Source organism: Fusarium venenatum (genome assembly GCF_020744135.1).
Source record: "Fusarium venenatum strain MPI-CAGE-CH-0201 chromosome Unknown EDB82scaffold_4, whole genome shotgun sequence".
Taxonomy (NCBI): Eukaryota; Fungi; Ascomycota; class Sordariomycetes; order Hypocreales; family Nectriaceae; genus Fusarium; species Fusarium venenatum.
Window position 1 is genome coordinate 6,473,546 of NW_027072132.1, and position 11,318 is coordinate 6,484,863.

General features: G+C 44.7%; 4 protein-coding genes across 4 annotated transcripts; 2 read left to right on the forward strand and 2 right to left on the reverse strand.

The window, feature by feature from the left end:
* The first annotated feature begins 2,472 nt into the window (after positions 1 to 2,472).
* On the forward strand, positions 2,473 to 3,313 carry EDB82DRAFT_517660 (Endoribonuclease L-PSP/chorismate mutase-like protein). Its single transcript, XM_065609020.1, has 3 exons — positions 2,473 to 2,754; positions 2,819 to 2,976; positions 3,029 to 3,313. Exons 1-3 carry the CDS (start codon positions 2,596 to 2,598, stop codon positions 3,114 to 3,116), a joined length of 405 nt encoding a protein of 134 aa, XP_065463549.1. The 5' UTR covers positions 2,473 to 2,595; the 3' UTR covers positions 3,117 to 3,313.
* Positions 3,314 to 4,084: 771 nt separating this feature from the next.
* Positions 4,085 to 6,804, reverse strand: EDB82DRAFT_352179 (glycoside hydrolase superfamily). Its single transcript, XM_025725372.2, has one exon. The coding sequence runs from the start codon at positions 6,670 to 6,672 to the stop codon at positions 4,402 to 4,404; it is 2,271 nt and encodes a 756-aa protein (XP_025593977.1). The 5' UTR covers positions 6,673 to 6,804; the 3' UTR covers positions 4,085 to 4,401.
* A 731-nt stretch (positions 6,805 to 7,535) lies between these two features.
* On the forward strand, positions 7,536 to 7,838 carry EDB82DRAFT_481249 (uncharacterized protein; the record flags this gene model as incomplete). Its single annotated transcript, XM_025725373.1, has 1 exon — positions 7,536 to 7,838. The coding sequence occupies one exon, from the start codon at positions 7,536 to 7,538 to the stop codon at positions 7,836 to 7,838; it is 303 nt and encodes a 100-aa protein (XP_025593978.1).
* Positions 7,839 to 9,585: 1,747 nt separating this feature from the next.
* EDB82DRAFT_530640 (nucleotide-diphospho-sugar transferase) lies at positions 9,586 to 10,774 on the reverse strand (the record flags this gene model as incomplete). The annotated part of the gene is made up of 3 exons (XM_025725374.1): positions 9,586 to 9,609; positions 9,664 to 10,256; positions 10,330 to 10,774. The coding sequence occupies 3 exons, from the start codon at positions 10,772 to 10,774 to the stop codon at positions 9,586 to 9,588; spliced, it is 1,062 nt and encodes a 353-aa protein (XP_025593979.1).
* Positions 10,775 to 11,318: the final 544 nt, after the last annotated feature.

Consider the following 11,318-nt stretch of genomic DNA (forward strand, 5'->3'; position numbering starts at 1 on the left):
CCTTCTTCTTCTTCTTCTTCTTCTTCTTCTTCTCCTTGGCCTGAGTGGCCGCTCTTTCGGCCATTTCCTTGGCCAACGCCGCCTGTACATCATGTATTAATAATGCGATAACAGTATATAGGAGATATACTTACGTCAACAGCTGACTGACCCTGGGGGCCAGAAGATCGCGCCTCCAGGCGCTCTGTCCAGTCCTGTAATTTGATTAGCACATGTTCTTAGAATGGCATCGGCATTGGAATGGATAAGCTCATTCTCACCGCCAGTTTTCTGATGCCGAACTACAAACAGTTGTTAGTCAGAGCTATAGTAGATGCATAGGGCAGACAGCTTACCTTGATGTTCTCCTCGGCGGTCTGCAATAAGAACCAAAAATCAGTATCTATGAAAATGCAATCAAGGGGCCATCATAGAATTACTTACGGTTTTGTTTGCCATATTTTGCTATTGAGGGCAAGGCCACATAGTCAGTTATCATGACGCGTAAGAAAAGGCAGGGTGTTATCTAGTTCGTACGAGAACAAACTCATTGAAATGCTATTATATCATTAGCAGAAATAATATAAAGGAGTACCAGGTTATACATACAGCAATTTTGTTTTCGGCTTCCTATATTGAGAAACATATATCAGTATCTTGGTTACATCTATCGACAGTAGGAGTGTCAACTTACGGCAACCGAACCACGCTATAACACGAAAGGTCAATATGTTTTGCTGTAAAAAGATTGAGACATGTGCTCACCTTCTATCAATTGTTAGCCAGCAATCATATATGTCCCATGTTTTTTTTACTTACAAAGTAAGGGGCCGACGAGGCCCTGGCCTTGGGCTTGGGGTTCTTCTCCAATGTTAGTGTATGTAATGCGGGATGATTGCAGCATGTTAGGCATTGTGATATTCGTCTGGCTGTTTTCGTCAAGGGCGAAAGATAGGCAAGCTGTCCAGGATAAAAGAGATGATTGCGGCGATCGGTTCTCATGACATGGTCTCGTATTGGTAATAGGTGTCGAAGCCTCCATTTGATGGGTGGGGTGTCAAATCGTGAAGGGTGCATCGGTTGAATCGTTGGCAGGGTCCATGATGGTCGGGATGGATGGGTGTCTCAAGACCGGAGGTGACTTACGTTGTTCTTGCTATGCTTCTGTTCAAGTTAGTCAAACTAAACTTCCGTCTGGGTACAGGGGCTGTACTTACTGTCATGATGATTGAGTTCTATAGAGCCATTGTAGTTAGTATCAGGTACAGGCAGAGGCTGATAGAGTTTGTGATAGGGAAGGGTAGAGGGAACTTACAGTGGTGAAGAGTGTGAGAAACTGCAGAGTCGTAAAGACAAGCGGATTAGTAAGGCTCGAACTAAAATGTTCAAACAGCGGGATCATGCGTACAGTTTGGATTTGATGGGCTCTGTAACAGGATGGTTAGCACTCAGATTGACTAGTAGAGACGGAGAGAAGGGCATGACTTACCAAATGTACTGGAACGTCTAAAAACACAAAGTCAGCATGATTCAAAAGTTGATACGACCGTACAGTATAACATGTGGTGACTTACCGAGTTTCGTAGATGGGGTTGGGAAAAAGGAAAACTGAATCGGATCCCCCATGTCCAAGATATAATTTCGGTGGGCCAACAGCAGCGCCTTCCATTTTACACTGACTTCCTCATGCCAAGGCCACCATCTCACCAGGCAGGAAAAAGTCATGGTTACTCCTGGAGGAAATTGTATCATGAGGCTGTGTCTCGACACGTAGGAAGTAGCTAGGTACTTATGTGGATGAATATATCATGAGCACAAGGGACTTCAAATCTGACTATCGGCTTCAAAGGAGTAGAGTAGATCTAATACTGTATTGAAATACGTCAAGGACTATATACTCACGTTGAGGTCGAATGTCTGTTATATAATGGCAAGATCAAATGATTATTAACCGTTGGAGTAGAGTTAAGATTCCCACCAGCCTTCCGAGACTGTCTCCCAGGCGTCAATAGAAGAGACCTCATCTAGTTGAGGTGCAAAGACGTAGCAGCGGGTTGAGTGGCATTAAAAAGTAAGTGCTGACGCGGTATCCCGTTAACATGTCGGGAATTTAGTCATGGAACGCCGTGTGACAGGTACCTACCTACCTATCTTCGTATGACAGGTTTTACTACCAATGTACCCAGGCAGATAAGGTCTTGAAGAGAGCTTGCCCAACTACTTCCTGACTCATCCACCAACCAACTACCTACCTGACCATCTGGTACTCCAGGCCATGCCTGAAGAGGAAAAATCCGTAGGAAATGTATTGAACAAGACGCGACCCAATCGACGCTGATGAACCGTTGGATGTTAGAAAAATCCACACCTTGAGTTATAAGAGACGAAATTAATAGGTCATTTTATGCTGTTTAGACTATAATTTTAGGCTATTTATCTTCGTATCGTAAAGCTTTAGTAGAGGTCATCTTTTCTGCTTTCCGCTACCTACCAGGTACCCGGACCTTCGGATGTCAGATCTATACCCCGCTATTGGCGTCGATTGCGGCTTAAATATCCGCCCAAACACAAACCTGAACCTCTCAACCAAGCCAAGTGAAACAAATAACCAGAAAAATGACTAGAACGCCAGTATCTGCCAGGAATGCTCCGGCAGTGCCGTCGAACCTGATGAACCAGGCCATCATCGCCAATGGCTTCGTCTTCACTTCGGGCGGAGTCGCGATGGATCCCAAGACTGGAAAGATTATTGACGGTGACATTGAGGCCCATACTGTAAGTCAAACGTCCCAATATATCTAAGCTTACAACAGCTAACGAGGCGGTTTTGCTTCTTCAGCGCCAAATTATCCGCAACCTTGGTGCCATCCTTGACGAAGCTGGCTCAAGTCTGAATGACGTGGTCGAAGTCAACATTTATCTATCCGACATGAAGTATTACGCCAAGATGAACGAGGTGTATTCTGAGTACTGGGGTGACTTGAAGCCTGCTAGAACGTGAGTCAATCTCTAACTCTACACACGATCCATACCAGCTGACGCTTTCCAGATGTGTTGCTGTCAAGAGTTTACCTATGAACGCCAACATCGAGATCAAATGTGTCGGAATTGTTACCAAGCCAAAGTCCAAGCTGTGAAAACAGTGCCAAGAGCCAATCTTCATGTCAGATTACATTTATAATAGAATAAAGTATCATTTCGAATCTGTTTCTGGGAAATATCTGTCTAGTTTAGGTCTATACATCTGTAATTGTGTGGCTCTTGATTATTCCATCTGTGCCACTTTTGTGCTTCTTTTCGAAAATCTGAAGACAGAAGCTTCAAAACATACTTTCGAATTATCTCAAATTCAATACTGGGAGCCAGTCGACCAGCTCAAGGTTTTACGCATCCTTATTTGATGGCTTTACACGATTTCTAAAGTCTATTATCAACTTTTCCCCTCGCTCTGGAGTTTTAAGTTCAAAAAAGTACGGCTCAAGAAGTAACCTTATTCTCACACAGTACAAAAGCAATACCTGCTCAGCAGCCCACTTCTTCCACTTCTAGCACAACCCACAAGATACCAGGAAAACACGCTTACTGTCAGTCAACTTGCTCAGCTTCTCCCACCCTGACCCCTCACGCATTCTTATAAACATTTGTCACTTCTCCCCAGTTCCCTCCATGAATTAAGTCTCCTTTTAATCTATCCACCGCAGCGGCAATCAGTCTCATCACGACAACCACTGCAGCCAGGTAGGGGACCAAGAGGACATAGCAAAGCTTGTAATATTTTTCCGCATTCATTACAGATACTGGGACCACTACAATTGGGATTACCCTGAACAAGATTTCTTCTGCATAACTGCAGATGACGAGACTTCGATGCGCTATTGGGTTAGTTGCAATTGGTATTATTGTTAATCGGAAGCTCCCAAAAACATTGCGCTCGAATTCAACCCGTCCTGGAGTATTGCTCTTGAAAACGTTTGGATAGGTGACCGTCCTCAGATTGGCTTTGACTGGTATCAAAACGACCCTCTCCTACCTGTCGGATTACTTCTTCTTCGTATGTTCATCTTCGATCGGGTGTTTAGAAGGAAGCACGTCAGGGATAAGATCAAACTCATTGATAGAGATGCAAAATGGGTCTCGCGAGATACTGGTCTAAAGCCTACAATTATCGATCTTGATGGACAGTGTTATATTTTTATTGATGAACTCAGCGTTCAAGACTGAAAAGGCCTCCAGCTATAAGACAATGTGACTGCTTGAAGTAAAAGAGACAAACTCAGTAGGTCAGTTTACGCTTTTTGGACTGAAGTTCTTAAACTACATATTTCTATACCCTAAGACGTTGGAGGCTAACATTTCTGCGACCTACTAATAAGGGATGAAAGGGATGGAAGGTGACCCGTTAGTTCCAACATACATGTCGGCTTACTGACTTATGATCATAATTGCCATCACCATCAAGACCGTAATCAAGCCTGGCAAATCTGTCGTGGGAACAGCGCTGCTCTCTCCTGGAACGTTGGACGTCTTCTCATCTGCGTCGATCGCGGAGAACATGGTAGATGCATTCAAAGTTAAGCCACTCACTTCCCCTTTGATCTCATCCAGGGGCGCAACAAACGCCATCTGACTCCAGCTGAACTGCGTGTTCCGCCCTCCAAAGACAAAAACTTCAAATCTTCCTATCAACTTTGAGCCAGTCAACACCACCGTACCATGGAGTACATCTGCCATTAGAGTTATCTCAGCAGGCACTGATATTTTGACGGGCTCGTGTGTGGATGAGGAAGTGTTGACCCAGATCCGACCAGGATGACCTGGATCCAGTTTCAAAGCGTCGTCGTTGCTGACGTGACGAAGAGGGTATTCCCATCCATCGGCCTCAAACACAAGATTGCCGCTTTTGTCAAGGGACAAAGAGTTATCGGGGCCTGATAGAGTGAAGGGTCCGTTGATAGATAGGATCAGTGTGTAATTCATTCCTTTGCTTCCATGACCCAAATTTATCTTGTCGTCATCGTTACTGGATCGAGACCAAGACAGTAATGTGTCATTGTTTTCGGAAACTGACAACATACGGTCGAGGTTCTGACCGGGAGCTTGAGGGGAATAAAGGTCGATGCTCGTATCCGTTGTCTCCTCGAGTAGCTTGGGCCCACGACTTCCGCTCCACGCACGAGCTCCCACCAAAGCGATACCGTGATGCATGGAATAATACGCTTCCAGCTGTGTCGAAGCATCGGGACCGTTATCGTTCCACGCTGCCAAGGTAGCGCCCCGGAGTCGTGACTCGTCACCATCAAGTTGCATGCTGGTGTTGAAAGGATTAAAGTCAGCGGGCGTCCACTGCCAGCCATTCTTATCTGCAAAATTGAAGACGCGGTTCTCGTTGAAGAACTGCGGGTATCTAGCTGGTAGAATCGGCATATGGTCGTTCTTTAGGCTCGTATAAGCCCACCAGTCCTCCGAGTTGATTACGTCGTAGCCATCCTTGACGAGCTGTACAGGGTCTGATTGACCGTACTGCCAGTGTTGGATGACGACGTCTTTGTCAATGGTCTGGTTCTTCTTGGACGGTTCGTATGTGCCCCAGATGCGGCTTCGCTTTTCGGACGTGGAGTTGATGAAACGACTCATCTTGTTGACAAAGGTGATGTAGTCGTCTGCAAGCTCAGCATCGTACTCATCTGCACCGATATGAACCTCTTTCGTCTTGAACCATGGGAGGAACTCTTTCCATATCTTCTGTACTGTCGGTAAAGTGTCGGGATGGGTGAGGTTCAGCAGATCCTTCTTGGGAAGAGCGAGCTCTGGTTTCCACTTAGTGAGATACAGTGAGTGGCCTGGTGCTTCGATTTCTGGTATCACAGTGACACCACGAGAAGCGCAGTGTTTCTGTAGATCATCAAAGTCGTCTTTAGATAAAGTCTCGTTCTCGCGACCGTGGAGGATGCCCCGCAGATCTTCATCCTCGGGCAGTAGCGAAAAATGGGAATAAATATCTTGCCAAGTCTTGTTCTTTCCACGGTTCAGTGGGTAGTTATCGCTGAGGTGGTAATGGAACTCGTTCATCTTGAAGAAAGAGGCGTAACTGCAGAGCTCTTTGAGGAAGTCTTTGGAGTACCATTTTCGACCGGCATCGAGCATGTACCCTCTTGTCGCGTAGGCTGGTGCATCTCTTGCGTACGTGGCTGTCAGAGTGCCTTTCTCAGAGAGAGAAAGAAGCTGGAGAAGGGTTCTGGTCCCCCACCACATGCCTCGAGCGCCACTACCGCCGATCGTGATACGTGCCGAGTTGACTGATATTTCGTAGCCCTCAGAAGTCGACTTCCCGTTCTCGTACGTGAGATCGGAAGTTTCCCCGGTATAGGCGCCAAGGAATATGCCACTGGCGTTACTGGGAGTGTTGTCCGCTTGCTTCAGCGTCCAGTTAAGTCCTGTGATCTGATTGAGGTCATCTCGAAAAGTGGTCGCAAAATCAAGCGCGGTAGGTGGGATAAGAGTCAGACCATCCTTGTCGGCTACCGAAGCAAATTCATTGTCGATGTAGATTGTCTTGTCGTTTTGGTCAAGTAACCAGATATCCTGGGTAAAAGTATCCGCTGTCTCGAGGAGGGGAGGGATGAGGTCCTGGGCCAGTGTCAAGACAGGTGCAGCCAGCAAGATTGATACCAGACGATGTCGTTGGATCAACATGGCGCCTCTTTCGCAATGTTTATGAAAGCGCCACGAAACAAGATTTAGAGATCTGACACATTTGTATTTTCTTCACTGCTTATCTTGTCGTCGTATCTCGTTTGTCGATCTTTGTAGAGAAACAGCTGCTCCTCATTGAAGTGCGGGGAATGTTGCAAATGTAACATTAGATAAACAAACAAATGTAACTGCAACCATGGACTCGTACCTTGACCTGCCAAAAGCATCAAAGAGCGGTTGCTAGTGTTGAAAGTCTTTCGGGTACCTAAAATTGGCCGCTGAAAGCACAAGAGACGAAGTCACCAGATAAGCTTATGCTACTTAGATCAGACTTCTTAGGCTATTTATTTTCATACCCCAAGACTTACAAGGCCAACTTGTCTCCTACCCACATCGAAGAGGCAGAAGAACCAAGCATTGCTGCCCATAGCAATTATAAGGCTGTAATCCCAGATCTAGACTGTGCGTCCGACTGGTAACCACCAGGTGAATCTGCGGCACAGATACTATTAGATCACAAGAAGTAATACTAGCCTAGTGGCTGGTAAAGTCTCATACCTCAATAGATATATATATACTGCCCGCCAATGCATATAGCGCCACTGTCATTAGAAAATGTTATCTAATAATAATAAGCAATGCTCTCAGTTGTGATTCAAAATTTTCCATAGTTATGATAAGACTTGTGCCACCGATATCTCGAGGAAGATCTTTAGATATTTTGCTTCTGAGTATGAGACCTGCAGCTTCTATTAAACTAGGTTTGGTCACTTAACATTTATGTCATCGTTATTGATGTTGATTGAACATATAGTTCCCTCTACTCATTGCTTCTAATTGTATCGCTTCCATACACCATCACAATGGCTTGCACAACCTTCCATCTCTTTACAAGACTTCCCAACGAGCTTCGGTTTATGATCTGGGAAAATGCATGTCTTGAGCAGCGTAGAGGCTATCGCGCAATCCACTACATGACAGCACAAACAGACCGCTGTGTTACTCCATCCAAACACACCTGGGACGACTCCAATTACAACAAAAAGAAAAGTCACAACTCAAAGAAAAAGAAAGAACCAAAGTCAAAAAACAACTCTGTCTACCTTTGGCACGCTGGTCTTTGGATGGCATGCTCAGAATCAAGAGAGGTTGTCTTCCAAAATTAGAGAAGTCAAGCCAAGTCAGCTGATGAGAATTACATACATTTAAGCTGCAAGTACTCAGGAAGAAAATCGGGTTACCACATGGACCTCATCCAGCCAGGAGAAGAAGGACAGGATCCAGCGGCTCCCATGTCATCTTTTAATGCCCAACACGAGCATTGGCATCACAATGTGTATCCTGAACAGGATATATTCTTCATAACATCAGAATATCTTCCGTTGTTCCCACGGCCTACAATTTGTGGCCAGCTTTTGGCGAACTTGCCGAAAAACATTGCGGTTGAATAGCATTCGTCCTGGAACTTTGGCCTTAGAACGGTGCGTTACCTTCTATTAAATCTAATTTTTGGCCAGATAAGTGCACGCAATAGACTCAGGATCCAAATCATTGACAACAGTGCAAAGTGGACATCGCGAGAACCCGGCCTCAAGCCCACAATATTCGATCTCAGTGGACAGTATCTTGATATACCAGCCGGCAATACTTGCAAATTGTCTCCCACACGCCTTGTCGAGGACAGCCCTATTTTTCAAACCCTGAATTGTTTTGGGCAATTACATTCTGCTTATCTGCGGATTAATTCCGTTATAGGACAGGGCATAACACCAACAATGCATGGATTTGATTTCCGGGACAGCCTATCCGTTATTGTTCGTTGGGATAATCGAGTTAAGTGTTGAGTGAGACGTATCTAGTATCATTAGATACAAAGTGCCAACGAAACCAATTTCCGGTTGAATTTTGTGAGGCAGAGGCCATGTCACCATAAAAGCTGTCGAAAGCATCTCGTATTTTAATAGCAATTATGGCTTATAATAACTGTAGAAAGAAATTTGGATTGCAAGTGAGAACATCTCTATATTCTTACTAGATAATTTGTACTCTCATTGGCACCGCGAGAATCGGCGGGCAGTATATATTTATATATATATACGCCGTTGATTTACCTCGTAGTTTAATAGAAGATACAGGTCCTAGAGTCAAAAGAAAAAAGGTCTAGAGATCTTCCTCGAGATATTACCAACCGGTATGCAACCTCCGAATTAAGGGGCATGCCTAATGCCTCATGTAACCACTAGGTAGTTAAAATATTTCAACTTTTATGCTGCTGGCACTGATGAAAACAAATCCTGGTTGGGATTTGTGCTTCAACAAGCTCTGTTTCCTCATTCAATCAATCACCCATTACAACCTGGCATACTAACCAGCTAATCCCATTAGGCTTTAACATTTGTGCCAATAAGAACCAATTTGCCGTCAAATAAAACAGGATGCCACATGATTTAAGCGCCCAGCTACGCCTTATGCTTACAGTTTCAGCCGCTGTGCGGTCCCGCAAGCGCTTGATGACACACATATTCTTAATGGAATGCCACTACAAGTCCTTCAGTACATACCAGGTTTTATTTGACATCAGAGGCCAACTTATGTCCTGATAGGTTTCGAATTCTTATGTCTCTTACTAGACTTGTGACTTCATATCTTGCATTGGACTTGTCAGAATCGTGCATAGTTGTGCAAAGTGTTGGCACATTTGCTAATTTTATAGAAAGCTTGAGTCCGTGCTCCCTTCATAGTAGTATTTTAGAATCGTAACTATACTATTAAACCTGTTCAATGGTTTGTCTGACCCAGAAACTTTAAGTGCTTGAACCTTGTATTGACGCTTGGATATCTATCTGACGCACTGTGGCGTATGTACTATGTGAATTTCAAACAGAATGGCACTTTGACCGCACCTTGAGAGGATCACCAGTTCTTCCCACAAACCTCCTATAGAATGTCAGATAAATAAGCAACCAAATAATAGCCAAGATGGTGATTTACCTTGCGCTTCAACCTAAAGTCTGTGTAGAAAGAATTCCATATCATCCTCGCTGTGCAGTCTTCCATACCATTTATTGATTTGCATGGGGGCTGTATCTCAAGGCGAAGGTCTTCGGGTGTCGGTATCCATGGCTTTGGGATTGGCCAGTCAGAGAAGTGAACAAGTTTGGCCTCATTGTAAGCAGCGACAGGGTCCCAAGGTTCAGCATCAGAACCGAGATATTTCGCATGGTTTTCCTCCCGATATTCACCAGTAATCATATCGTAAGGACGATGTGGAAGAACAAGTGCACTATGGCCGTAGAGATCGTTGACGATCTCCATATCGTAATCATTTTTGGAAGCTGAATTTATCTTGGCTTTGATCCGAGAGAACTCTGGTTTGGAAGGCTGGATGAGAATAACCTGTGATGAGAGCATGTCTTTGTCTGGAAGCATCCAGTAAGCTCTAGGCATTGCTACTGGCGCTGGTGGCAAAAGAAATAATTCGTCCATATTTTGAAGGATCAATGAGTCTGAGTCGATGGATAGGACACGACTGTATTGAGTCTGATTGAAGGCCAGAAGCTTGGTGAATGAATCAGCCCATGTAGCTACATATGCACGGGTCAGCCTTGCCATGCAATATGGTCTGTTTAAGTTAGGTAGTTGTGGAAACTCGCTTACCATCTGCGTTATCTTTGTGCTGAACTGTGATAGGAACAAGCTTGACGTTGTACTCATCACGAGCTTTGACCAGTAGTTCAATATCGCGAGATGTATCGTTTTCAGACTTGAACATCTTTGACGGGTACATCATGACACGATCAGCTTGGCTAGAGAGACGATCCAACGCCTCGAAGAACATAACCGAGTTACAAAGGTACTCGCTACTTGTGACATACTGGGTGTATGCAAACTGTGACCAATCAACTGCGATGGACGTGTCAGAGTCCGAAGCCTTCAACGACTCTGTAGGAATAAAGTCATGTCTGAGAAGAAGGTATAAGACAATAATGGTGAAAACCAAGGCTCCTGTCCAGCGGTATCGTCTCGGTGCAAGGGTGCTTGGAAGGAATGGAGATTTTTGCTCTGGTAGCAAATCTTTCGTCCAACCTGTAAAGCTCGACATTGGAGTATAGAACCACCGTCGCAGTAGCATTTGGGAAAGGGTATGACTAATTAGAATGTAAGTGAGTAAATAAGTGACTGATAGGATTCATTAAGTCGATAGAATATCATGCGAAAAGAAACAGGAACTAGCCTTAACGATGGAGCTTTCCAGACACAACAAAACACGAGAGATCCAAGAGAAAAAGTGAGGGACTAAGACCTCGCTTCAAAAAGCGTAGCTAGCCTTTGTCCTGATAACTGCGGCGTGGCGGCCTTGGCTGTCAAAGATCCCTACCATAATGCCACCTGTTGGTCGTGCAAATGGAGCCGCCCAGCGAAGCATAATATTATTTTAGCAAATGTATGCGTGTTGGTCACACTTATAATATGAAACATTGCTTCTTGGTTAGCTTATCTGCACAGTTGACAGGGATTGTTCATGGACTTGGGCGGCTAGGAGGAAGCTTTTAGCGACTGTCCACCAATCAGCCCATGGAAATATTCTTGGTTTTTCTTTTCTTGGAAAGGAGAGTATTATGAGCTGACTCTTGACGACAGATGCA